The sequence below is a fragment of the Phodopus roborovskii genome, unplaced genomic scaffold (genome assembly GCF_943737965.1).
Source record: "Phodopus roborovskii unplaced genomic scaffold, PHOROB, whole genome shotgun sequence".
In the NCBI taxonomy this organism is placed as follows: domain Eukaryota; kingdom Metazoa; phylum Chordata; class Mammalia; order Rodentia; family Cricetidae; genus Phodopus; species Phodopus roborovskii.
The window spans coordinates 1,164,695-1,192,634 of NW_026126651.1; the positions used below are offsets into that span (position 1 = coordinate 1,164,695).

At 51.1% G+C, this 27,940-nt stretch overlaps 2 protein-coding genes and 1 pseudogene across 5 annotated transcripts in view; 2 read left to right on the top strand and 1 right to left on the bottom strand.

Annotated features, from left to right (window-relative positions):
- The first annotated feature begins 1,228 nt into the window (after positions 1–1,228).
- On the top strand, positions 1,229–2,310 carry LOC127213728 (septin-2-like; annotated as a pseudogene).
- A 6,094-nt stretch (positions 2,311–8,404) lies between these two features.
- On the bottom strand, positions 8,405–10,593 carry Clec11a (C-type lectin domain containing 11A). Its single transcript, XM_051174162.1, has 4 exons — positions 10,412–10,593; positions 10,062–10,254; positions 9,684–9,875; positions 8,405–9,000 (listed from the first exon to the last, which is right to left on the bottom strand). The coding sequence occupies exons 1-4, from the start codon at positions 10,568–10,570 to the stop codon at positions 8,555–8,557; spliced, it is 990 nt and encodes a 329-aa protein (XP_051030119.1). The 5' UTR covers positions 10,571–10,593; the 3' UTR covers positions 8,405–8,554.
- A 2,962-nt stretch (positions 10,594–13,555) lies between these two features.
- Shank1 (SH3 and multiple ankyrin repeat domains 1) overlaps positions 13,556–27,940 on the top strand; it is a 47,079-nt gene continuing 32,694 nt past the window's right edge. For 3 of the 4 annotated variants that reach the window (XM_051174121.1, XM_051174123.1, XM_051174124.1), the window contains exons 1-8: positions 14,134–14,266; positions 16,659–16,956; positions 17,108–17,311; positions 17,731–17,802; positions 20,173–20,281; positions 20,458–20,609; positions 23,195–23,362; positions 23,524–23,640. In XM_051174121.1, coding sequence (XP_051030078.1) covers positions 16,702–16,956; positions 17,108–17,311; positions 17,731–17,802; positions 20,173–20,281; positions 20,458–20,609; positions 23,195–23,362; positions 23,524–23,640 — 1,077 coding nt within the window. In that variant the 5' untranslated portion in view covers positions 14,134–14,266; positions 16,659–16,701. Of the gene's footprint in view, positions 13,634–14,133; positions 14,267–16,658; positions 16,957–17,107; positions 17,312–17,730; positions 17,803–20,172; positions 20,282–20,457; positions 20,610–23,194; positions 23,363–23,523; positions 23,641–27,940 lie in introns of those variants that run through there. The other variant, XM_051174122.1, reaches the window with a different exon arrangement.

Genomic DNA, 27,940 nt, shown 5'->3' on the forward strand with positions numbered 1-27,940 from the left:
CCTCACAAGGGTCAGGGTAGGGCTCTGCTCCTGTCTTTACAGGAGAGCAGAAACCTCACAAGGGTCAGGGCAGGGCTCTGCTCCTGTCTTTACAGGAGGGCAGAGACACCCATCTCCAAGAAATCAAAAGACCTTGGACATCTAGATGTCTAAAGAAGAAGGAAAGCTATTCAGAAGAAAATTACCAAGCTAAGTAAAATCATATCTATGGTACCAAAATTCTCTACAGGGTAAAATCTCACTACCTAAACACCTCTATCTCCTCACTCCTCAGGATAGTGGTTGTCCTGACTCAATTAAAAATCAAAACAGGTTTTAGAGTTGGAGAATGGCTCGCTCTTTCTCTAAATCCAAGCATGTTGTTGAAAGAAAAATTCAGAGTTTCTGTGTCATATCAGAAGAGCCACCTGGTGTGGGACAGAAGAAAATCTAAGGACTATTGTTATCAAAACTCTGTTATCATCTCAAAATTCTACTCCCTATTGCGGTTTAATAAGGATCAGGATAAACAATTAGGCCGAACAGATGTTTATTCAGGGAGAAATAACTCACAACATAGGTGAACACCAGCAGGTTTCTGCTTCCAAGAATTCAGGAATCTCGTTTGGCATAGAAAAAAAGGGAATAGATAAGATAGAATAATTAGGTAGATTAATGTATCTACTTGTAAACTATTTTAGCAACTATTAGTTATAGACAATTTACATTGATATAGATTCTTGTATATTGATACATGTGTAAAATTATCTTTGTATTCCTAAGATAATTTGTATATTGATACAAATATAATTTGTCATATTGTATACATTCCTATTTCTGTTTACAGGTTTTTTGCACACAAATGTAAGATTGTTTTTGTCATACTCCTATTTCTGCTTAAGATATTTTGTATATTGGTACAAATTAAGAATACTTTTGTTATATTGCACTATACACCTCTACCTCTGATTAAGACATTTTTACACATTGTTACAATTTTGAGGTTACTGTCCTCATGTTGCACATCTGTTTAAAGATTGTAATTTTTTATAATGTGAAGCTTTAGTCTGTAAGCTATATAGGTTATTAAGAATTACAGGTTATAGTCACCCATATTTGTCATACTTACAGTTATGTTAGGTTCTCTAGTTGCACAGCGATGTACTTCATACAGATAGGTAATCTTCAGATACTTCAAAGACCTACAGAATATGGCATTTAAATGTTTTAATAGAGTCTACCTAGCAGTCTCCAGCATGTTAGCAGATAGAAAAATCAAGAAAGATGTCTAAGCAACAACCACCTCAGTTTATAAATCCAGAAACTCCTGGCTATGTTGGATTTGCAAATCTTCCCAGTCAGGTTTGAGTTCACACTGATGGTGGTTGATGAATCTCTAGGAAAATCAACTCTCATCAACAGCTTATCCCTGACTGATCTCTACCCAGAAAGAATTATACCAGGAGCTGCCAAGAAAATTGAAAGAACTATCCTCATTGAGGCTTCAGCTGCTGAGATTGAAGAGCTGGGGTCAAGCTTTAGTGGACACGCCTGGCTATGGGGATGCAGTTGCAGAGGTTGTTTTAAGACAATTATCTCCTGCATTGATGAGCAGTTTGAACGCTACCTACATGATGAGAGTGGACTGAACAGGCGGCACATCATCGATGACAGAGTGCACTGTTGCTTGTACTTCATCTCACCGTTCGGACAAGGGTTGAAGCCCTTAGATGTTGCATTTGTGAAAGCAATACACAATAAGGTGAATATTGTGCCTGCCATTGTGAAACCTGGCACTCTCACTCCTAAGGAGCATGAACGGCTAAAGGAAAGGATTTTGAAGAGCATAACATCAAAAGCTACCACTTACTGGATGCAGAATCAGATGAAGATTTCAAGGAACAGTCTAGACATTTCAGGGCCAGGATCCCATTCTCTGTGGTTGGCTCCAACCGTTGATTGAAGCTAAGGCATGAAGGTCAGAGGTTGCCTCTGCCCGCAGGTTGCTGTGAGGTGGAGAATCCACAACACAATGACTTCCTGAAGCTGGGAACAAACAATGCTCATCACCCACATGCAGGACCTACAGGAGGTGATCCAGGGCCTCCACTATGGAAACTTCTGTTCTGAGAGGCTGAAGAGAGGTGGCAGGCAAGTGGAGAACGGGGACACGAATAAAGACCAGATCTTGCTTGAAAAGGAGGCTGAGCATTGCCGCATGCGGGAGATGATTGCAAGGTTGCAAGCCCAGATGCAACTCCAGATGCAAGGTGTTGACAGTGACAGTGGGGACACTCCGGCACCATGTGTGAGAAAACGCTGTTGGATAAAAAGAAAGCATTCCTGATAAGTGCCGCAGCATTGCGTTTCCAAAAACCCTTGGAAGTGTGCCGTCGGAATTCAAGTCTCTGTGTCTGAGGATTTCAGTTGGGTTTTGGTTTTTTACTTTTGATGGTTTTGATTTTCGGTTCTTTTCTCTTTTTCCCCTCTGGTGTGAAGTACTTTTAACATTTATATTTCATTGCTATGTTACACTTTAATTGTATGAGGTAAACCCTTACTTTCTTCTTCCTTAACCACTAATGTTAGAATTAACGTCTAAGAATCAGTCAACCTGAATACTGGTGATAGTGAATTTCTTTGATTGAGCTGGCCTGACCAATCATTGACAAGTACTCTTGATTTATATCTAGACATTTTTGTTTGCTCAGAATGTTCCTGTGTGGTGGACATGATGTGCCTGTGACAGAGGTAGTTGTGCATACTTGGTGGCAGAATATTTGCTTATTAGAATGAAGTCACACTGTTAACTTTATATTTGTGCAGAACACCTGAAACCACTTTTGCTGCTGTAGTTAATACGGTTAATCCATCTGCACATTTATCTGTTAACCGGCAGAACAGAGGAGGGTTATCTAATGAGATAATGTTTATACTTCAATGGCCTTTAAAAAGCAGGATTTCAGGGTTGGATTTTAAGAGCTCTGGATTCTAGTGCCAGATCCTTTTCAAGCCTCTGTAGAGAACTCACTACAAGGACTTTTTATGCTGTGGATGCTGATTATGCTACGCTGTGGAGAAAACCAAAGCAGCTATGAGCTCCAGCTTCATATTGTAACAAGACTCTACACAGTAAGAGTCAGTAAACTTTTACCCAGCTAAGGAGGCAACACTTTTTTAAAGCAACCAAAATTTTTATAGTTTATACTGCACTTTAGTGTACTTTGTATGACTAGGAGCAAAAGATCTGCCACGGCAGTGGAAATCAGTCCTTGGTCAGCATGGATCTGCATGGATCTGAACCAGGCTTGAGAGTGGGTGGTGCTCTTGCACAGAAAGCTGCTTGAAGCCCAAATGCCTGCCAGGTTTTCCTCTAACTCTTCCCGTTTTCAGTGGTTTTCTACTGAGAGGAAAATAACCGTTTTTTAATTAGCAGGCTGTCTCATCTGTTTTCAGCCACTGTCATTTTCCTCGGGTGGTAGAGTATAAAATGTCTTAATGGCAAGAGTGAAAGGCAGTTCAGATGAGCAAAGCCGTGCCTGGGGATAGTGTGGTACTCTGGCCTGCCTTCGCTTGCCGTTTCTCATGTCAGCTCATGGCCACAGAAAGGGCAAGTGAAGGAGACTGGTGTGGAGGGCGCAAAGCAGGTGCTGGTTCTGTGCTTTCATTTGGCTGCAGAAGAAAGTGCTTGGCTGATGATGAGGCAGGGATTTGTGTTTAATTCAGGCCAAAAATCAATAGTACTAGTGAGAATGAGACTTACAAGTTGTTAGTTATAAATGACAGAAAATAATATGTTTGCTCATTTTACCCCTTCATTGTTGCATCACTGTGATTGGCCAGGGGTTCACTGTGCAAAGTCCCTACCAAGAAAAGGGTTGATGACTTTAGTGAACCCCAAGCAATTCTTTGTTTGGGTTATTTTGACATTAATTTGATTGTTTTAAGAAACAAGCATTTCCAAGCGTGCAGTGGGAGCCCTGTGTTTGTGAGTTAAGGTTGCCATTTTGCAGCTGACATCTAAGACCTTCTAAGCAATGTGAGCTGCAAGATCTAAATCCCCCTTCAGCTTTTCCACCCAAATCTGAACATACACTTTTGCTAATAGAGCCCTCTCACTAAGATGTAACTTGTACCTGTAGAAATGTATTTTGAAAACACATTTTCCACTTCAACTTTGTAGCCATGTAAACTAACCCTTTTTCAATAAAGCACTATTGTTTAGACATTAAACAAAATAAATGTTTTAATAACTTAGAACTGTGCTGATCTGAAACACAACTGCTCCTGGCAGCTCCAATCTAATCCTGAGAGGATGTTGAGGGCTGAAGACACTCCATATAGAGCTTGTTTTCTTCTTGGCAAAACTGGCCTATGGGCAAAGAACTGCCCTTGCCTTTACTGCTGACAGTAAGTGCACTGTCCAAACTAGACCAGCAGGACGCAAGGAAAACCGACTGTGGAACCTTGCCAAGACAGGATAGGGCAGTCTTTCGAATTTTCCTGCCTCTGATATTGGTCTGTCAGACATTCTAGGTCTATAGCCAAAGCCGGCTGCCCTACATTGTAGACTGTCCAGGTAGCCAGCTCTTTGTTATTTCTTGCACCTTTTGGAAGTTGCCTGCCTGCACTTCCTGCTTAATTATTTTCCTTCTCAGGTCTTTGATGGAGTTGAAGACTAGATAGTCACAATCACTATGCTCTCATATCTTAGCTAAGGCACTTTAGGTATAAGACTTAGAGTCCTCTGGGTATGGCATCTTTTGGAACAATCAATGTTATTTCCCAATTACTTATATAGTCTAGACACTTAGTATGTGTTTCTTGATTGATGTTCTTCTGGTTAGCTGTAGTTCTACTTTTTGTGTATGTTATTACCCTTTCTTTCTCCTGGACAATACTCGGTCTTTGTTCGTATTGTATATAGTTTTGCATTGGGTTTAGAACCCTCTTATTTAGACAAAAGGGGGAAGTGTGGGAATTCATTCCATTAGCTTTGGGTACTGGCCTTAGGGCATGGCCTAGGGTGCTATGTGGGGGGCTGATAAGGCTGAGAGAAGAGCATATTTGCTCTCTCTTGCTGTCACTCATGACTGGCTGATTGGCATAGTGGGAGAACCAAGCAACTGATAGGGAGTGAGGATCAGTGGTGGCTTCGCTCTTACTCTGTATTTTGTGAGTTTGTTCCTTTCATTCTCCCCTTAATAAACTGGATTTTATTACCTCTGTGAGTTCATGCATCAAGTTTTGTTGTGTGGTGTGACTCTGTGGTATTCCTCAGCTCCCCATACCTAAAATACCCTTGCACCAGAAACCCTTTCAATAATGCTCGTGAATTCAGGTCCAAGATATGTACATTAACCACTAAATGCCTAAAAAGAAAGGGAGGAAGGGAGGGAGGAAGGAAGGAAGGAAGGAAAAAAGAAAGAAAAGGAAGAGGCAAAATCTGTATTGAGAAATCAAAACTAGCCAGAGCCATAAAAATCTGCCCAATTCTCCATCCACAATACAGAGATGCACTGCTCAGGGATGCACCTTAGCTCTCAAAACCTCTCCTGTGGGTGGACACTACCATTTTACCACCCAAACACTTTACTTTCCAAAACACTCAGTGTGCAACACTGCCATGTCTGAAAGCATGTCTGGAAAATGGAGTAACCCTTTCTTGCTGGCAAGATCTCAGTCACGTGGTCACCTATAAGGATTTTGGGTTGGGGTCATATGAGACAGCTCAGTAGGTAAAGGAGTTGTCACCAAGTCAAATGAGTTGAGGGCCCAAACTTGTCATGCAGAAGAAAACTGACTCCTGCAAATTGTCTGTCCTCTGATCTCCACACTATGCACATTAACAGAAAGCATTTCTGCCTTCATATTGTATTTGTGCAGGTTAATTTATGGGAGTTGGCTCTCTCCTTCTACCATGTAGATCCCAGGCATCAAACTCAGGTGCTCAGGTTGTTGGGCTTGGTGGCAATCTACTGAGACATATCACCAACCCCATTCCCAGAACTTTCATGGTGACCTGTGATCTTCTAGGCAAGAAACAGATGGTTGTTCTGTCCTTCTATTTTATTTTATTATTTTATGTGAATTAGTATGTCGCATGTACAACTTCCTGCAGGCGTTTTCTCCTCCCATCCCAGTGTTCAAGCTCGGGTTGTCAGTCTTAACCACAAGCTTGTTTGCCTGCAGAGCCATTTTGTTGCCCTTAAATTTATATACACGTATGTATGTATGCATCTTAGTTTCTTGTCAGTTTTTAGGCTGCTGTGGTACAGCATCAGCAATTATTTTCCAAGTAAAATAAAAGTTTTGAGGGCCAGGGGTCCAGCTCAATGGTAACATGCTTGCCTAGCATGTGTGAGGCTCTGGGTTCTACACCCACTAGCAGGTAAGAAATATTTTAAAAGAATATTGCTGGCCTCTGCCTCATCTTCCCTCCACTTCTGGGTGCAAAGAATTTTCAGGTGTGTTTTAAATATTCTATTCAGTAATGTTCTGAAGGACCACCCTGCCTCCATCTTAGGCGTAAAAGCCATTTTATAGTAAAGACAAACTGGACTTGTTTCTGTTTATGATTAAACCTCTGTTTCTCATAGATTGGGCTACGCCCTACCTGTAACCTTAACTACACGTGGTTCTGTACTTCCTGTTCCAGGAAACCATAGCCATGCTTTTGTTTCAAAAGGTTTTTTTTTTTTTTTTTTTTTTTTTTTTTTTTTTATAACCATTTTACAACCCTACTTTTGTTTCAAAAGGTTGTTATGACTGCCTTGTTCCGACCACCTTGCACCTTTCAATCCTGTTTCAGGAGGCCATTATGACTAACTTGTTGTACTGTGTTCTTCTTGTGTAACTCCACCTATCTTGCCCACCAAATCCCACATTTGGAAAACCCCTAGCCCTGAGCTGTAAAAACCTTGTCCTTCCTCACTCTCAATGACTAACCTCTTGAACTCCACCACAGGGGGAGGAGGCAGGTATACACAAATAAAAGAGTTTGCATTAATCATTTGCTTACTTTACTTAATTTGGCCATGACGATTTAGGGTGGTGATCTGTCTCCTCAAATCTTTAGGATTAACAGTTGACAGCCAAATTTTCTAACCATTTCCACACATATGCACATATCATATGTATATATTTTTATATGAAGCAATTCCACTTTTAAAAATATGTTACCATCTGCCAATGAAAATTCACAAGGTTTTTCAGTTCCCCCCCCCCCCACACACACACTGTGGGAAAGGCGATACTGTGTAACAATCCAGAGACTGGACTACATTTCCCGAGGTGCATGGGGCAAGCCAGGTGGGTAGAGAGAACTTCTGATCTCTCAGTTCCTTGCCAAGGGTGTGATCCTCAGGCATACTGGGAAATGTAGGCCAACACCACATGAAAGAAGGTGAGGCTTGCCATGTGAGACCTAGGCTCAAAGCGGGGAAGACTGAGTAGCTTCCCAGACAGGAAATAACAGAAGGAACCTCAGTGTTCCCGTGGGGAAGTTCTTGATTTGTGTCTGACCACACGCTCTGGAGGTTGAGACTTACTGTGGAACAGGCCTGATTAAGTGATGCCCCCAGGGAAAGCAGGTCTGAAGCATTAGTCAACACAAAACAAGCGCACACCTTCATGTTTCCTTATCTCTCTCTCTCTCTCTGCTCAGGAGCAAGGCCAACATCTAAGACTTCGGCAGGTCATAAAGGCCCCATGAGGAAGCCTGCTAGGCTTGTGGGCATCTGCATGGGTACATGAATACGCCACACATCGTGAACCTGCACATGTTCCTATGCACGTGTGCTCTCCAACATTCTGTGTTTTAAAAAGACAAGTACAAGTGTCCAAAGTCAGGGTCTGGTCCTTCCTGACTTTCCCCAGGCAAGATAAAGGCCAGATGTCTCCACCGCCCCTCAAATTACATTACAGAAGCGTTTATTGTCACTGAACTTGGCATCGAGCTGAAGCTTCAAGCAGATGGGGCCATGGAGAGGTTGCATAGGCTATCTCTGGGGCAGGGGGAGCCCAACCATGTGGGGTGCACTACGTAGGGTGCAAAGTACAAGGCGTTCAATGTGAGGCACCCTGTAGGTGTGATGGTGAACATTACATTTAACAGTTTAGACTTACTATGCTTAACATGTAAGCCCCTGGCTTGTGCTCATGCAGGCTCTACCTGTCAGCCCACTTCCCCTTTCCCCCCAGAGGTTAAAACACTCCTCTTAAAGTGACTAATCTTGTAAAATTTGCTGTTCTAGCAAGACAGTAAGACTGCTATTTCTGCTTTCGTAATCAAAGTTGCTTACTCTACTCAAAAGATGACTAGGACACTGCAAGATATGTAAGTTACAATAAGCCCGTGCCTACACGTAGGCAGACTATATTTAACGTGGGTTTTGCCTCTATAAGCTCTGGGCTGTGCAACCTGGCCCCGATCAGTCTGGGTGCCAATATCTAAAAGAAAAAGCCTCTTCTTACTGAGATTTATTCAGGGTGATTGTGAACCTCTGAGTAACCCCAGGCAGTAGGGTGCACGGTGCAGAATGTGCGCTGGAGCTCTGGGGCAAGGGCCGGCTCTCTAGAAGGGGTACTCGCAGACGAAGTAGAGGCGCCGCTCACAGTCATGGTCCCACCAGGAACCGTCGTCTGAGGCCTGCGCCACGCAGTTCTCCAGGACGCCGCCATTGGGCTGATCCGGGCTGAGTGGATGTGATGCCGCGCTAGGATGGGCGCCGGGCTCCGGGCTGGGCGCGCGGTGCCAGGCGAAGAAGGACACGCGCTGGCCGTTCTCGAAAAGGTAGAGCCCTTCAGAACGCCTGTCGTTCACGCCCAGCCATACCGGCCAGTTGTAGGGGGCGAGTGCAGCACGCAGGTACCGACCTACCGCATCCATTTGCTGGCGGTCCGCCGGCTGTGCTAGGCTCCCGCCCCGCGCCTTGCACCGCGCCTGCGCGGCCGCCTGAGTCTCGAAGTCCCGCGAGAGCAGGAAGCACTTGTGGCCCAGGCGCAGGCCCTTCAGGCAGCCTGTGTGCGTGGTGAGGCGGAGTCAGAACATTGGGGCGGGAGGGGGCGGGGCCTGCAGGGAAAGGGCGGGGCCGTGGCATTGGGGTAGAGGGCGGAGCCAGGTGAAGGAGGGTTAGAACTGCGATGACCAATGAGGTAGAGGCGGAGGCGGGGCCAAAGTTCTGAGGCCGCAGAGACCAATGAAGCAGAGCCAGGGATGTAGGGGACGGAGGCAGAGCTTTGGGGACCGGAAGAGGGCGGAGTCAGGGCCCGTACAGCTGTTGGGGCGTGGCCAAAAGAGGACAGTCCTTCAGTGGTGGAAACTAATTAGGGGGAGCCGGAGCATTGAAGACAGACAGGGCATGGACAGTGGGAGGGACTAGAACCTCAGTGACCAATGAGGCCTGGCCAGGCTGTCAGGGGCAGGGCCAAAGCATTTGCGGGCATAAAAGGGTGGGGCCAGAGGGAGCCTGGTTAGAGCCCCAGAGTCTAATGAGGAGGGGCCAGGACCTGCGAGGGGCGTGGCCAGGGTGTGGCCAGGGTGTGGCACAGGAGTGTCTCACCCACCTCACGATCCAGCTCCAGATGTGCCCGCACATCCCAGTTCTGTGTGGATGCTCTGGTTTCCTGACACTCCTGCTGCCCGGGTCGTCAGGCCTCCCAGAGTTTCCCACCTGGGCCCCCTTGGTGCTGGGGAGACTTACCTTCCAAGCGGCCATGCTCTTGCTCAGCACGGACCTGCGCCTCCTTCAGGGCTTGCACTGAGTCGCCGGTGTCACTAGTAGCATCCCGCAGCTGTCGCAGTCCCTGGGTCAGCTGGACCACACGAGTGTCCAAAGCGTGCAGACGAATGTGCAATTGGTGTAGGCCTGCATCCAGGCCAGCCAAGCGCCCCACTGTGAAGGGACAGGATATGCATCTGGAGGCACAATCAGGGACCCTAAGGACAAGGGAGGGCATGGCCCTCGGACTTCCAAAAATAGAAAGAATGGGGTAATCTGGACTATGTACGTGAGGTTCAGTGGTTTGGGCCCCCTGAGGTGTCTGGCCTCCAGATAGATGCACGGCTTGTGGATACTCACAGATGTAAGTGATGGTGTCCTCTGATGTGGGAGAAGGGCTGGGGAAAGGGTTGGGCCTGGAAGTAGATGCTGTGGTGGTCTCCTCTTCCTCCGCTTCTCCTTGCGGCTCCTTGGTCCCCCAGACCCTTTTGCCTTCAGGGTTTCCAGCAAGACCATCTTTACTCCCCACCCCAGTGGGCAGCTCCTGTGCCTCCTGGACATTCCGGGGCAGAGGACACATGTCGGCTTCCTTCCCACCTACCTTCGAAGCTCTTCCTCCGGACCTGTGGCCCCATCTGAGCCCCATTACTTTTCTTTGCCCAGCTCTACAACCCTTCACTCCAAGCCCACAGTGCCCCTCCAATACTCACCTTCAACATCAGCGATTCCCGCTTTCGCTCCTCCTCCAGGGCACCTCCCCAGCCTCCCTCCCACTCCCTCCCAGGACCCCGGGCTCCATAGCCAAAGCCCAAAAGCTGAGGGACCACCAGAGCCCCCAAAAGCCAGGCTGCCTTCATCCTGCTGGGCATCCCTGCACTGGGATAGGCTGGGGTCTGGGCTGGTGAGTGTCCCAGGCCTCTTGGTCCTCCACTCTGCCCGGCCTTCTTTTCTGCCTCCCCTCCTGGTCTGGTCTGTTTTAGCTTTTGGTCTCCTCAGCTTCTGTTGGTGTGTCTCCCCGCCCCTCTTGGCTTCCAGGAGGCTCTGCCTCTGTGGCCGGAAACCTCTAACTTTCCAAGGCCTAATCCCGCCTTGGGTCTCCCCACACCCACCCCAGCACTGCTTCCCAGACCTCCACTTCTGCCTTTTTCTTCACTTTTGCAATCACCAGCATTTAGATGGTCAGAAGAAAGGTGGAGAAAGTTCTATAGGCATCCATGATACTGGTAGGCCTCAGCCTTGGTCCATGAGCCTTCTCAGAACAAAGCAGGCCATGATGGATGCCGGCTTTTGGCTCTGTTCCCGTCTCCCCCTCCTGGCCATTCCTGAGGAGGGAACAGGCTGCAGGGAAAGCTAAGGTTGTTATTATCCTGTGGTCACCACTGACCACACAGCCTAATGAAGAGGACTCTTCTACCGTCCTCAGGCTCCAGGCTCACAGTTCCCACCCAGATGGTCTACCCCCGCCCTCCCAGCCCTTCAGTATGCCTGCTTGTGGGGCGTGTGGGATCAGCATGGATGTGTACAGCTTGAAAGGTGTAACTCCAAGATTATCCTGCAGGCCAGGCCCTGAGCAGGCTAATGCTGGGCTGGGAGGTGGTGGTGGTGGGCCCAGTGGCTCCTCCACCAAGGAGAAGGGTAGACAGACAGAGCAGTTATCTCTAGGAAGTGAACCAAGCAAGCACTGGACTCTGAGCAGAGAACATTCTGCAATCTGCCTCACCCCAGCCTAGACCACTGCAGTCACCTCCCCCTGCTCTCCCCCTCCTTCCTCTGAGCCCCTCCAATCTGGGCTGCTTGCCTGCCGCAGCCAGAGCAATCCTTCCAAACCATAAATCAGATCACATTACTCCCCATGCCCATGCTTCCTCACCTTCCCATCAGAAGCAGGAGAGAAGCCAAACCTGGGCCTCGGTCCTCAGTGCAGCCTGCAGGGCTAGGGCCTGGGAGAGGACCATTTTCTGCAGCCTTACCCCATCTCCCCTCACCCTCCATCCCGGTGGTGTCCTCCCTGTCCTTTTCCTCCTCAAGATTCTTCCCTCAGCTCCTTCTCATCACTGGAGTCTCAGCTCTTCTAAAATGCCTCCTTTCCTTCAAGGTATCACCCAACCAGCATGGTCTTGTTTATTTACATCGGTCTCTTGCAGACCAAGGCTTAGATTCTTGGGTAGTTCTGTATCCCCAAGTCCCAAAGCAAGGCTTCCTAGTACCTAGTAAGTGCTCAGTTAAGCTGCTGAATAAGGACACTGCTCCTGGCAGAATAACGACAGCCTGGTTAAAGGCCTCAAAGACAGACTTCTGTGCTTAGGCTGCACCTGAGTTCTCAAGGTGTCTGCCTGGGTAGAGGTGCTGAAGGCTGGGGGAGGATCCAGTGCCAGAGGAGTGGAAGACTGTGTCCTGCCCACTCCATGCCAGGACCATGAGTCTTGCAGGGCTATTCCAGCTATAGTCCAGCAGGTCTTGCCAATTCATGAGCCAGAGATCCAGGGACCCAGGCTCTGCAGGGCAAAAGCAAAGCAGATCAGAGAGGCAACATGGCAGCCCTGTGGAGGTCATGGGCATGGTGGCATCTAGCCAAGGCTGCCTGACATCTGCCCTGGTCTGCTGAGAGCTCCATGAGGGGCCTTGGAAAGGAACACACCAGTTTTCAAGAAAGCCTGGTATGTGGAGGACAGAGTGACCTTGGGCAGCCTATTGGCTCCTTTAGAGCCTCTCAGATACTCATGGGTAGCACAGAGGCCCCCTCACTAGAGGCTGGAGACCTCCATATAATACATAACAGCCTTCTAAACTATAGAGTGCTTCATGCCACTCAGTGCTCTTGCCAACACTAACAGCTGTTCTCCATGGGCTCAGCTGCTCAGCACCTGGGTGGATGCATCAAGATGAGGGGCTCTCTGAGATGGTACCAACTCCAGCTTATCCCAGGATGTTCCCAAGAGCCTGCAGCTGCAGAAGAATGCAGAAGCTACCTAGAACCACCCTCTGGAGGTGCTGGTGTTCCCTAGTGGCTCTGGGGATGCTGCTGGAGCTGGGGCAAAGTGGAAGTCAGGACTGAAGAAGGCTGAAGGATGATGAATGAATCTGCCTTGCCTCTGTGAACGTATCCAGCAAGAGAGTGCTAACTACCTGCACACTCATAGCTTTATGTGCCCAAGTGTGTGAAGTCAGAGGCGATACATGAGTGATACATGAAGATAGACAACCTCAGGCATGTTCTTTGGAACACTACAGCAGGCCAGTGGAGACTAGGGAGACAGCCTCTGTCCTTCATCCATGACTCCTGGGGCGACCTGGGGCAAGTTACTTAGCCTCTCTGTGCTTGAACAGGAAAGCAGTCCCTAAACCTGACTTCTGTATTCAGGGAGAGCCGTGGAGGGGTGCTATGAGCAGGGTGTGCAATCAAACAGGTGTACATACCTGTGATGGACAGGGGGTGGGTGAGCTTGCTCAGACAGCACCAATGTCTGTCTACCATGTGCTTTTGTGGGCAGATCTGAGCAGGCAATTGGAGTATGGTGTGGGTAAATCTTGCAGGGTGCTGTCAGTATGCTGTGACAATGGGGTGTGACATTGTGCATGAAGCTGGGTGTGTGTCTCTGGTCATATGTACGGGCAGGCATGCCCTGAAGGAGTATGCAGCTGTGGGTATGTTTTGTTTACAGGGCCAGCTGGGGGGAGGGATATATGGCTATCTCTGGTTTTCCATGTGTGGGGGCTTATATGGAAAGGTGTGTGTGTGTGTGTGTGTGTGTGTGTGTGTGTGTGTGCATTTGGGGACACGGGACAGGGATCTATAGCCCTCAGCATTCAATTTGGGAATATACAGACTCTATAGATACAAATAGCACCCCACCATGTATAGAAAGAGTAGGGAGCACTCTGGGAAAGGGGCTTCTCTGGAAGGAGCAGGACCCCATTTGGGACACAAGGGGGTAAGCAGGGATGGGATCTGGGTTTGGGGACGGGGCAGTGAAGATGAAGGATGGAGGAGGGCGAGGGGAGAGGGGCGGAGCCGAGTTTGGGGGGGAGGATGGGCGAGGTTTGGGGGCGCGGGGAGGGGCGATATCTCTCTGCGGGCTCCTGGAGGGAGGGGAGAGGGCGGAGGGAGGGGAGGGAGGGAGAGAGAGAGGAGAGCAAGAGAGAGAGACCGGGTGAGGGAGAGACAGCTAGTGCGAGAGAGCGAGCCGGGTGGCAGTGGAGGCGCCGAGCGGGAGCAGGCGGCGGCGCGGCGGCCCCAGGCAGAGGAGGAGGAGGCAGAGCCGGCGGGAGCCGCGGCGCCCGTAGCCCGGCCAGACCCCAGCCCCGGGGCGGGCGAGGAGGGGCGTGCGGGCGCGGCAGAAAGGGGGGCGCGCTGCGGATGGCCGGGCTCGGCCCGCGGGGGGGGTGAGGTCCGCGGCCCCCCCGCCCTCCCCCCAGCCCTCGCCCGCCCCCTCCCCGGCCCGCTCGCCCTCCGGGGCGGTGGGGCATGGCCTGAGGGTCCCCCGTGTACGGGGGGGGGGGGGGTGGGGGGAGGGGGGAGGGGCCGCGGGCGCCGCCGACCGGGACTCAGCAGCCCCGCCAGGCAGGTAAGGGCACGGGACACCCTAGGGGGGTTCTGGGGTCGGGCGCAGCTCCGAGAGCTGGGGTTGCAGGAGAGGGCGGGGGCGCCCCGGACGTCCTTGGCCTGGCGCCGGCTCCAGCCTGGGTGTGCATTTAGGGTGTGGGGGGGGGGAGTGCGGGTGTGGAAGGGAGCGTGGCCCCTACGGGTGACATCAAATTGGGTTGCGACCCGGTCCCGGGTGCCCCGTCCCAGATCGCATCCTTGCTGGGAGGGTGTGCCCCATCCCCCACGTGCTGCGCCCCCTAAGCCGTGCTGGTCTCTTAAGCTCGGCTGGGCCACCGCCGGGTCCTGGTCCCCGCCTCCCAACCCTGTTCGGCCACTCCCCCGCCTCACCCATCCTGGCGCACCTGGGCCCCTCCCCTAGGTCACCCTGGTCCCCAACCCCTTCAAGTCCAGCGTCTGGGCCAGAGCCCCCCACGCCGCCTAGACCCGCCGCCCCTTCCAGGCGACTCCAGTTCCTTCCCACTCGCGCCCCGCGTGCCCGTCGCTCCTCCGGTCCCTTCTCCGCGGGCCGGCGCGCCCCCTCTGCTCCCGCCCCCAGTCCCAGCTCCCTCTCCGACCTGGGGCTGTCCCCTCGTCCACCTTCCTGTCTCAGCTCCAGCTCCCGCCTTCCTCCACCTCCATTCATTCTCCCCGGGCCCGGCTCCTGGCCACGCCAGCCGTCCCCTGTCCCCCCGCAGCCTCGCAGGGCACCCCCTCTCTCCCCATCGCCACCCCCCCTTGCCGATTCCTCAGCCCGTCTCGGTACCAGCTGCGTGCCAGCTATTCTTAGCCGCCGAGCTTTTGATTCATGCCGCCCCGGCGGAGTGTGCCCGCTCCCTCCCTCGAGGCCGGAGGGGGAGGGGCCGAGCTGTCCTGGGTGTTGGGGCAGCGGAGTCCGCGCTGTGGGGGTCCGGCCCTGGCCGACCTTTCCTCCCACCTGCCGCCCGGTTCCTGTGGAGCTAGGGCTGCAGAGGGGACGTCGGCCAGGGTCAGCCGAGGGGGAGTGGCTGAGGTCACACTGCCAGTCGGGAGGAGGTTAGGGCAATCCGCGGACTGAGCAGGAGGCCCGGAGTCTCCTCTGGAGCCCGGCGGGTGGGGCAGCAAGGCCAGATACGTGGGGCGGGGGGGGGGTGACTTCGGAGCTCGGCCCTCACGAGGGGGAGGGGTCCTCAACCCGCAGTTAGACGCCTGCTCGCCTACAGTTCTTGGAACTCTCTTCCTTAAACATTTCGTCTTTCCTTCCCCAACCCTCCTCCCCCCAGCCCATCCCCACTCCCCCAAAGTCAGCAGTACCCTCCACTGCTTCCCATCTCCATGGCAACGGTGCAGGAGCCGGGCCTGGTGTGGGGTGGGAGGGACCAGACCAGACATTCTGCTTTCCGGTTCTAGAGTGGGGAGTGGGGGGTGGCGAGCAGGAGAGAAGGGGGGCGTTTGGAAAGGAGCCGCCCCTCCGTAGGCCACCTTGAGAGGGACGACCCTCCCCACCCCTTCGTTCCCCATATTGCCGCAGTTCACTTCCTAGCCTCCTCCCCAGCCTCCCCGCCCAATCCAAGTTCTCCTCGGTGGAGCCACCAGTACCAAACAGTGCCAACCCACCCACCCTGCTGTGCCAGTCCCGAAACACACCCACAGGTCACCCGCAGTTGCCCACACCCATCCAGGCCACCACGGCTTATCACCTGGATGGGCCAGCCAGGGCCACCCTCTCTGTCCACCCACACATCCTCTTCACATGCCCCAGTAACCTCTGTAGGCCCCTCGGGCACAGCTCAGGGGAACTTCTCTTTTCTGTACATCCACCCACATTTGTGTCCCTCTGTCCCCTCCAGGGACAGCTCATTCCCCAGCAGCAGCCCTCCAAACATGTGGTCAGCCACACTTCAGTGAAGTCGTCAGCTCTCGGGCACCTCCTGCTGCCCCAGGCTCAAAACTCACACCTCCATCCCCCTTTACTATAAAAGTCATTCTCAGCCTCCCTGGGGTGAAGAGGCCAGGCCCTGGCCAGGAGGGCAGGATGCCGGGGTGGATTGGTCCACCTGTCTGTCCTTAGCTAATTTTAGCTTCATTTTTTGTGGCTTGACAAAGTGGGCCAGTAGCTCCCACGGTGATTCTGTGATTTCTGGGACACACTGGGTCAGCCGCAAAGTGGAGCACAGGGGGGGTGGGGGCTGCAAGGAGGGCCAAGGACAGGGAGGAGAAGGGTGCCAGGAAGGCTGAAGAGGTGGTGCGAGCTTGTCTGTGCAGAGGTCTGAGGGTATGCGTAGTCTCCCTTGCCTCCCAAGGCAGAGGGAACAGGCTGCCACTGTGTCTGTCACTGAATGTCGCTGGTAGCTTCTGAGTGGCTCGTCACTGAGGGTCACCCTTGCCTTGCCCAGTTGCCTGTGATGCTGCTGTCCCCCGTCGCCCCGTGGCCCCACGATGACCCACAGCCCCGCGACAAGCGAGGACGAGGAACGCCACAGTGCCAGCGAGTGTCCCGAGGGGGGCTCGGAATCCGACAGCTCCCCAGACGGGCCAGGGAGAGGCCCCCAGGGGACTCGGGGCCGGGGCAGCGGAGCACCTGGTAACCTGGCCTCTGCCCGAGGCCTCCAGGGACGCTCCATGTCTGTCCCAGACGACGCCCACTTCAGCATGATGGTTTTCAGGATTGGCATCCCCGACTTGCACCAGACGGTGAGTGGCTACTCACCTGTCAGCTGACAGACACATTGGCCAAGTCTGTTTCCCCACCCCTACTCCGAGCTCTAGCTGGACTCTATTCCTTTTCCAACATACCCAACACCCTCAGACCCTTGACCCAACCTGGGCATCCTATCTCCCACAGAAATGCCTACGCTTCAACCCTGACGCCACCATCTGGACAGCCAAACAGCAAGTACTCTGTGCCCTGAGTGAGAGCCTACAGGATGTGCTTAACTACGGACTGTTCCAGCCTGCCACCTCAGGCCGGGACGCCAACTTCCTGGAAGAGGAGAGGCTGCTAAGAGAATACCCCCAGTCATTTGAGAAGGGGGTACCCTACCTGGAGGTGAGGCTCAGAACTCTTAAAAGAAGGCATGCCCTGGGGTGCCTACTCTGACTCTGGCAAGAGAACCCCAGTGGGATCTTCAAGATGTCCTGAGATCTCACGGGATCCTGAGTCCAAATCACCAGCAGAGTTGCCTCAGATGGCATTCCTTCCCTTGCTTATGCCATCAGCTGGTATGGGAATCCCAACTACAGGAGTCATTCTAGAACATTCTGTGTGTGGGTTACACTTGCAAGGTAGGGTTTGTAATGCAACAGACCTTGATGATCGAGTGCTCTTGGAAAGGTCACCCTCTCTGGGGCCATTTCTGTGCTAACCCTAAACTCATCTGGGAGGGAGGGAGGGGTATCAGACATTATTCCCCAACAAAGATTCTAATTACAAGTCTGTGTCTCTTCCCACTCCACTCCGGGCCTCAGTTCCGCTACAAGACCCGAGTCTATAAACAGACCAACCTGGATGAGAAACAGCTGGCCAAACTGCACACAAAGGTGAGAACACTCAGGCCTCCCCTGGGTGTGCCACCCTGCACCCAGCCTTTCCTCGCCAGCCCTCTCCTCCCCTCCCCTCCCCTCAGTTACACCAAGCCCTCCTCCACTTAACGTTGAATCCTGTTTGGAGTTACCTGTTTAGTCCCGTCATAACCGCTTCCCACTTCCCTTTTGGCCTCTGCTGCCCAGACCAATGCCATCTGTACCTGGTGTGTGCGTTTGTAAGGGGGCGGTGGCGGTGGCGGCGGAGTGAGTGGTTGGGTGCGGCCAGAGGACAGTTTTGGGGGAGTCAGTTTTCTTCTTCCACCATATGGATCATGAGAATGGAAGTCGGGTGGTCAGGCCCGGTGCCAAGCGCCGTTGCTAGATGAGCCATCTCACTGGTCCCAAGTTATGTTTAATACAGTGTCTTACTGGTCTGAGGCTCACCACACAGGCCGGACTAGCTGACCAGGAAGCTCCAGGGATGTGCCTGTCCCCACTTCCCTAGTACTGGGATTACAAGGGCACATCATCACCCCTGACTTTCGTATGTGGGTTCTAGGGAAACACACTCAGGGCCTCGTGCTTTTGGGACTAGCCCTTCAACCCATCCTTTTAACTTGCCGTTCTGCTCAGTAGCACTTAGGGCCCTTTTCTTACCCGGCCTCAGTCCATCTCCTGCCTAGGGAGTATTTCATAGACACCACAGCTCCCCGGTCCTATAGCCTGTATCTCCATCAAGCACAGACTCTGCTTTTCCTTGCCAGCCACATTTACCCTGTTGGGTTCTTTCCCTCCAGACCTTGGGTGATATCTCCCTTGCATCTGCCCTGGTCCCCTAGGAGCTGGGAGGAAGTTAGGAGGCTGATGTGGCCAGAGGGAAACAATTCTTGACATTCAATGGAAAGAAATTCCCCTCTCCCCCCTCCCCAAAGTTTCTGTGCCTTACATCATCCACTCACTTCTTACCTCCCCTCCATGCCTTCTCCCCCCCTACCTGTGCCATCCACAGTGGCCACGTGCAGCTCTTTTGTACATGTGACAGGTGTGAATTGAGTCACACTGCAAAAGCAGTACAAAAAGCCCACTGTGTCTTTTTTTTTTTAAAGATTTATTTTATTTTTAATTATGTCTGTGTGTGTGTCTGTGTGTGGGTTTTGCATGTGAATGCAGACACCCAAGGAAGCTAGAAACACCAGATCCCCTTGGAGCTGGAGTTACCTGCCATTGGTTGGTGCTGGGAACTGAACTTGGGTCTCCTACAAGAGCAGCAAGGGCTCTGAATAGCTAAGGCATTTCTCTAGCCCCCGTGTTATCTCTTTAAAATTGCCTTGTTTAATTTATTACTGTGTGTGGCTGGTGGTGGGGTGGGGTGGAGATGCATGTTCATATTATGGCTCACACGTGGAGATCAGAGGGTAATTTCTAGAGCTTAGTTTTGTCCTCTCATGTGTGTCCTGGGGATCAAATTCAGGTTGGCAGGCTTGGCTGCAAGTACCTTCACGACTAAGCCATCTTGCCACCCCCAAACCATGATGTTTTAATTATTTTCTTGTGGATTGTGCATTGAAACAGGAACATTACAGACATGTTCCTTTAAGAACATGTGTCATCAGCCATCAGCATGGATCTCAACACAGTTCACAGTTCCATGTTGTCTTAGTTAGGGTTTTTAATTGCTGTGATGAGACCCCATGACCACGGCAATTCCTGTAAAACAACACATTTAACTGGGGCCGCCTTACAGTTTCAGAGGGTTAGTTTATTATCATCATGGGTGGAACCCTGGCAGCACACAGGCAGACACGGTCCTGGAGAGGGAGCTCAGAGCTCTACATCCTGACCGGCATGCAGAAGGAGGAGACAGTGAGCCACCGGACCTGGCTTGAGCTTCTGAAGCCTCAACACCAGCCCCCAGTGATGCCACACCTACTCCAATACAGCCACACCCACTCCAATAAAGCCACACCTACTCCAAAAGCCACACCCACTCCAATAAAGCCACACCTACTCCAATAAAGCCACACCTACTCCAATAAAGCCACACCTACTCCGATAAAGCCACACCTACTCCAATAAAGCCACACCTACTCCAATAAAGCCAACCCAGTGAGCCCAGAGGAGCTATTTTCACTCAAACTTCCATACCCTTCTAGTTTAGAATATTACTTTTAAGACAGGGTCTCACTGTGTAGCCCAGGCCTAGAACTCATCATCCTCCTGTCTCTGCCCACAAGATGACTGGCATGACCCACCACACCAGATTTCCTTTTTGCCTCGGGGAGGGGCTGGCTGTGTACCCGCCAGACAATGTTACCTCTGATTGCTGCTTTCTTCAATTGGCCCCTGATCTCCCTGATACCCTGTCTTTCTTTGTGCATGATTCAGACGGGGTTGAAGAAGTTCCTGGAATATGTGCAGCTCGGGACGTCTGACAAGGTGGCGAGGCTGCTGGACAAGGGGCTGGACCCCAATTACCATGACTCAGATTCAGGAGGTAGGAAGATGCGTGGGCCATGAAGGCCGGGGGTGAAGAGCAGGGTTGGGTAGAGAGGCCAGAGGGTGAAGCGGAGGGACCAAAGGTTATAGGGGGTTGAGCTAGGAGACCAGGGGTGGTGTCTAAGAGGCTGGGGACAAAAGTCCTGCCCCTGAAGGTCTTCTCTTGCCCTTCAGAGACACCTTTGACCCTGGCGGCCCAGACTGAAGGTTCAGTAGAGGTGATTCGAACGCTGTGCCTGGGTGGGGCTCACATAGACTTCAGGGCCCGGGATGGCATGACAGCGCTACACAAGGCTGCGTGTGCTCGGCACTGCCTGGCACTCACGGTGAGGCTGCTATAATCCCCGGATGGGGACCCTTTCTCCTTTCCCTTTTTTTCTCCAACCCTATCAAAAGAATCCGTGTCAGCCAGGTCTGACGTACATACCTGCATCCTAGCGCTCGGGGATTCGAGGCTGGCGGCCTAGGTTACATGGACCCTATCTCATTGCCCTCCAACCCAAATAGTGCCACTGTGTCCCCACCACAAAACCTGTTTCTGCACACCGACAGTACAACAGTTCCTATTGTCAGTCTTCCAGGTGCCCCCCGCTTAGTCTAAAAACTGGTTGTGACTCAGCCCACGTAGGTCCGCTAAAGCTTCCTCCCAGGGCACTCAGAATGACCCTACCTCTGCCTCCCTAAAGTACCTACCCTTAAAGGCCTTAGAACACCAAAAATAAATCCCTGCTACTCAGAGAGACCGTCTCCATCCACACCCTGGATTTGCCCCTCCATTCACCCCTCTTAGCCCAGCTCTTCACCTCCCAACACATCCATTATCTCACAGCCAAATCCAGCCTCTTTTCTTCATACCTAAGACACAAAACAAATCTCCCCAAAGCCAGGTGTGGAGGCACACGCCTGACATCTCAGCACTTGAGAGACAGAGGAAGGAGGATGAGGAGCGTAAGGTCAGTCTTGACCACACAGTGAGTTTGAGGCTACCCTGAGCATCATGGGACTCCCCACAAAGAAACAAAGTGTACTTTCCCAAACAAAAAAAGCCCTAGGTAGCCACAAAAGGCACAGAACAAATTCTGTGCAGTTTTCGTGTGTGTGTGTGTGTGTGTGTGTGTGTGTGTGTGTGTACACAGGTGCATGCATGTGTAACCCATGAGCTGGCATGTACAAATGTGGCAGTCAGAGGACAACCTTAGCTATCAGTCCTCAGGAACTAGCCGCCATATTTCTCCAGATGAGGCTTTCACAGGTATGTAGAGCTCCTTGAATTGGCTAGTCTGGCTGGCCAGTAAGCCCCAGGATCTACCTGTCTCTGTCTTTCCACTGGGCAACACTTCTTCATGTGGATTATTGAGATCAAGCTCAGGTCTTCATGTTTGCAGGGCAAACACTTTACTGACTGAGCTATCCACTACCACCCACAGCCCTTGCATGCAATCTTATTTTAAAACACTCTTTCTCATCTAACTCTAAGACATCACCTGACCCCTCTTTCTGCATAGGTCAGGATAGGCTGCTCCCAAAGATGGAGGCACGCCTATATTCACAGATGCCCCAGTTCAATGACACACCCCTCTTATCACACTCTTTCCCCAGGAGCCCTTGGTGTAGCCAAACACTTGCATGAAGGATTGTTGTTTATTGCCAGAACCAATGGCTACTGTCTATGTACCTCTGTGTGTGTGTGTGTGTATGTGTGTGTCTAGATCCTTGCTATCAAGTCCCTTAACCACTGTCCACACCAGACTGTTTAGATTTAAATTAATTAAAATGGAGTAAAATTGAAATCACACTTCCCCAGGACTTGCTAGCCCTCCTTAGGTACTCGGCGCCCCCCTGTGGCCACCATGTTGGATGACACCACTGGAGATAGTTCATTGTAGTCTTACCACACAGGGCTGCCGTGTCTACACAGGCGCAGTTGTCAATACTTGCTCTTTTCTTTTTCAAGACAGGGTTTCTCTATGTACCTTTGGAATCTATCCTGGCATTCAGTCTGTAGCCCAGGCTGGCCTCGAACTCACAAAGATCTGCCTGCCTCCCACGTGCTGGGATTAAAGGCGTGCGCCTCCACTGCCAGGCTAATACTTGTTCTTCTACAAGCTTAAACTCTTCCCTTTTCTTAAAATCCTTTCTAATTCCCCTAGAACTCTCACCCTCGAGGAGTCTGGCTCAATATTTGAGTTCATCCCAGGCTTCCTTTAGTGGCAGTCTGTGTCGTGCTCCTACCCTTGGTCAGGGCATTCTTAAACGTAGACCCACAACCATGCCGTGAATTGGGAGGCCCGTGGCCATGGACCCTCTCCAGTGGCTCATCAAAAGTCAGCCACTAGAGAAAGGCTGAGCTGCATGTCAGAGTAAGAGTCCTGTGGAGGCATCTGCCTCGTCTTCTCATTGTTCTTAAGGACTAGGACTCATCCAGACTGGAGACAAAGTCTGGCTCAAAGTCTGTAAGACTATCAGAGGGGCTGGAGAGGTAGCTCTGTCAGTGGAGGCCCTACGCAAGCATGAGGACCTGGGTTCCATCTCCAGCACACAGCAGAAAAGCAGAGTGTGGTGGTGCGCACCTGTCATCTCAGTGCTGGGGAGTTAGACAGGAGGATCCCTGGGCCTTGTTGGCCAGCTATTCTTAACCCAGTTGGTGGACTTAAAGTTTAGTGAGAGATTCTGCCTCAAAAAATAAAGTGGAGAGCAACTGAGTGATATATTTATCATTGACCCCTGGCCTCCTCTACATGCACGTGCGAGTGTGTGCCCACACACGTGCGCTTGAGCACATACACACAGAATGGAGCAGAACGAGACAGGTATGAGCCTGCATGGATCATTCAAGGCTCACCTCCCTACCAGCCCTTTGGAATTAGAGCTGCCATCTGTCCTTTCTTCCTGAGTTATCTGTTCTCCTTAGGCACTTCTGGACCTTGGGGGCTCCCCCAACTACAAGGACCGCCGAGGGCTGACCCCCCTGTTCCACACAGCTATGGTGGGGGGCGACCCCCGCTGCTGCGAGCTACTTCTGTACAACAGGGCCCAGCTGGGCATTGCGGATGAGAACGGCTGGCAGGAAATCCACCAGGTATCCATATTTAGTCCAAAGCATCCAAGGAGCCGGAATGCAAAAGAGATGGCAGAGTTCCTTACAGAGAGGGGATGTGGATAGACTTCTGACCTCAAGGAAGAGGACCTGGAAGGATTCAGATGAGGCTAATCAGGCTTATGCACTCTCTGTACCCCCAGGCCTGCCAAAGGGGCCACTCTCAGCACCTAGAACACCTGCTCTTCTATGGGGCTGAGCCTGGAGCCCAGAATGCCTCAGGAAACACAGCCCTGCACATCTGTGCTCTCTACAACAAGGTCAGTCCAAGCAACATCCATCTGCCCTCAAAGATATATGCTTCACACCAGTCCACTCAAGCCTCCTAGCTCTACAACCTCTGCTCATTCACCATTTCCACCTACCTACCCACCCATCTACCCATCCATCCATCTACCCATCTATCCATCTACCCATCCATCTACCTATCCACCTATCTACCCATCCACCTACCCACCTATCCACCCTTCCATCCACCTACCTATCCATCTACCCATCCATCCATCTACCCATCCATCCATCTACCCATCCATCCATCTACCCATCCATCCATCTACCTACCCACCCATCTACCCATCCATCCATCTACCCATCTATCCATCTACCCATCCATCTACCTATCCACCTATCTACCCATCCACCTACCCACCTATCCACCCTTCCATCCACCTACCTATCCATCTACCCATCCATCCATCTACCCATCCATCCATCTACCCATCCATCCATCTACCCATCCATCCATCTACCCATCCATCCATCTACCCATCCATCCATCTATCCATCCATCCATCTATCCATCCATCCACCTACCTATCCATCTATCTACCCATCCATCCATCTACCCATCCATCCATCTACCCATCCATCCATCTACCCATCCATCCATCTATCCATCCATCCATCTATCCATTCATCCACCTACCTATCCATCTATCTACCCATCCATCCTTCTACCCATCCATCTACTTACCTATCCATCCATCTACTCATCCATCCATCTATCCATCCACCCATCCATCCACCCATCCATCCACCCATCCATCCATCCACCCACCCATTTATTTATACATCTATAAATTCATCCATTTGTACATCTACTTGTCTACCCATTCATCCACTTGTTCTTCTATAATCCAAACCCCCACCTATCTACAAACCTATTCACTTATCCATCCACCTACCGACTCACTTATCCACCATCTAATCATCATCCATCTACCTATCCACTCTTTATCCATATCTCTGTCTACCCACCTACCTACCCACCCACCCATCTCCCATCTATCTACTCATCTATCCACCCACCCACCCATCAACCATCCATCCATCCATCCATCCACCTACCCACCCTCCAGCCAGCCAGCCATCATCCACCCATCTATCCCGTCGAGTTTAATAAGCTTCTCCTCTGTGTCTGGCTCTAAGCTTTACACTGAGCTTCTGGTCTAATCCTGGGTGCTCAGTAACGTTATGGAGAACCATATTCTCTTGGGAGCCGTGTCTGGACTTGGGTGGAGGTGGCTTTCTGAATGATGTCAATGCAGCAGGAGAAAGAAGGTGAGGGGAGACAGAGTACTCCAGGGGAGCAGCACAAGCTGTGTAAAAGACAAGTGGCTGAGCAAGCAGAGCCTTTGCAGGGGACAGAGGAGAGAAGTACAGCCTTGGGATAAGAGTGTTGTATATTCGGCCATGTTTTATGGAGGGTCCCTCTCCAGGAACTTTGGGGAAAGATGGGCTGTAAAAAGGAGGTTAGGGTCTCCCCAAATGGGACTTCTGCCAGCAACAGCTAAGACCCCTTTGACCCCCAAGTGAGCCAGGCCCATTGGAGCTCTAGCCTCTTCTCTCCCCAGGTTTTCTGAGATTCTTGCCCTTGAAGAGCTGCTTGGGGGACTTCAGGGTGGGGAGGGCAGCACCTGCTGGGCTGCTGCTGCTCTGCCCTCCCTTCCTCCAGGAAGTCTTCCAAAACAGCCCCAGCCCCTTCTGCCTCCTGAGAACTCTCAGTGCTAGGAATATGGCCGATATCCAAGTGCCGCCTTGTGGCAGTGAGCAGAATGCTCAACGCCAAGGGATGACTGGTGTTCCTCAAACCCAGCAACATGGTGCTGGCATTTCCTTCCCGCTTGCTACCGCCTTCTCTACTGCTCCTCGTGTAGGCCTCTGCGCCAGGACCTCTGGCTCTGAGGCAGGTGCTTGATGGAGAGAGAAAAAGCCCCAGTCCCACACATCCAGGAAGACCCTTGAATAAGCCTTCCACTTTCTGGGACTTTGTCCTCCCTGAAATGAGAATCATGTCAGCTGATTGAAAGGGATGAGTGATTGTGTACATTAAGTATTCATCCCTAGAAGACAGCCGTGATAATAATTGTTATTATTAGTATCATCGCCCATGTCAATTGCCAGGATGCGGTCAAAAAGCTGGCATTCATCTGAGCAGGGGAAATTGAGTACAGAGAATTATATAGCAGCCACTATTCCCCAAAGAGGGCCAGATGAGCATATTGTTTTGCCTTCTTTAGCTCCCCCACTTCCCATCTGTGAAATGGGTCAGTCATGAATATCCTTCAAAGGATCAACCAGGTGAACACTCAGCTTGCTATCCAATCAAATAGATGCTTAGCAAATGTAAGTTCATCTTCCACTTCTTAACCCGGTCTTCTCCCTGCTTAACCTAGCCAGCCAGCTGCCCATGGACATCAGTACACCCATTGACCATATACGCGTTTATCCACATACCCACTCACCAGCCACCCAACAACCCATCCATCCATCTATTCACCTACTCACCAGCCATCCCCTTCATTCATCCACTCACCCATTCATACACCACATCCATCCATCCATCCACACACTGATTTATCTATCCATTAATCCATCCATCCATCCGTTCATCCATCCGTCTGTCTACTCATATACCAATTCATCTAATCATCCACCCACCCATCCATCCATCCATCCATTCACCCATCTGTCCTTCTGTTTGTCCACCCATCCATCCTGCTGGCAAATGTCAGGATCCCTAGGCTGTGAGCCTCTCAAGGGTTGGGACAAAATCTGGTAGATTCTAGTTCGGTCCCAAAGCCCCAGAACATAGTAATTATTTTGCATTCATGCATCCATTCCTGCACCCATCCATCTATTTATATATCCACCTGTCCATCCATCCACCTATCTAGCCTGGATCTGACCATCACCCTCTGCTTTCTGTCATCTTGGCCCTGTGGTATGAACATGTAGCCCCTGTTGGTGATCCAATCCTACACTGTGAGTCTCTCTCGAAACTGGTACAGAATCTCATAGACTGCTCTGCCCCAAGCCCTCAGAAACAGTAATCCTTGATGCCTCTGTGAGCAATGAATGAATGCATGACTGATTGAAAGAATGATGGAGCTAGCTATGGATCTTCACCACAGCTCTCGGCTCAGGACTCTTGGCAGGTGGCTGATGTTTTTGACAGATTGAATGACTCAACAAATGAATGAATAATTGAGTGACTTGAGCAAATGAATTTTGATTGATAGCTCCACATCCTCCATCTTCATTTCTTCCAAATGTATTTCTGAGCACCTACTGTGTGCTTGGTGCCAGGCTCTGGAGAAGGGAGATGAGTCAGAGATGGTGCCAGCTCCAGGGAAGGAAAAAGAAGCCCTTGATTTGGTGGATAGTTAAACAAATAATTGCAATCCCACGAGATAAGTGCTAGTTTGTAAATAAATGCAGGAGCCTCCAGGTGCCCAGTGGAGGGAGCTACTCACTAAAATGTGGACATTTAAACTTGGTCAGACATGGGATAAAGTATGGAGCCTGTGAACCCCATGCCCCTCGAGGTGGGCTGTGACAGGGGGTTATGAAAGCATACAAAACATACATACTTGACAGCATGGGAATATATGGCTATACGTGCTTACACACAGCACAACCAGAACTCCATCTGGACTTTCTTTGCTATCCAGAAAGTGATGTTAGCAGACCCAGACAGACAAACACTAGGATCTGAAGGTCAGGTTCACACCCCGCCTGCTTCTGTAACTGGCTGCAAGCGTTTAAGCCCAAATGTTGCCTGCTCTGATCCCATCCTGTAGAACAGGCCTGTATCCAGTAAAAGGTATACACTTAAGGGGGTTCCCATATAGAAGGTGTGTTAAAGAGGCACTTACGAATTCACACTTAAGGAAGCCTGAGTGGAGTAGAACTGCAGGCCAATGTGGGCTTGTCTGGGCCACGACTAAGGCCAGATGGCATTCCCCCATTGAGTAAGTGTTCCTGAGTGGTCCTTGTGGGCTGGGCAGTGCAGTAGGAGGTTGGTATCACAGACAGAACCAAGCCTCTGTGTGATCTACCATAGAAGACAGTAGTGTCGAATATGGGATGTTTGGCATACAGTGTTTTGAAGGAAATGGGTTAATATTGGCTTTGAAGAATACTCATCCATGCAGAGAGAGATAAGGAGGAAGGAATATACGAACAAATTCCTGCCAGCACTCAGAAGGTTGAACAGGAAGAGTGCCATGCATTTGAACCAGCCTGGGCTGCAACAGCTAGTGCCGGGCTATCCTGAGG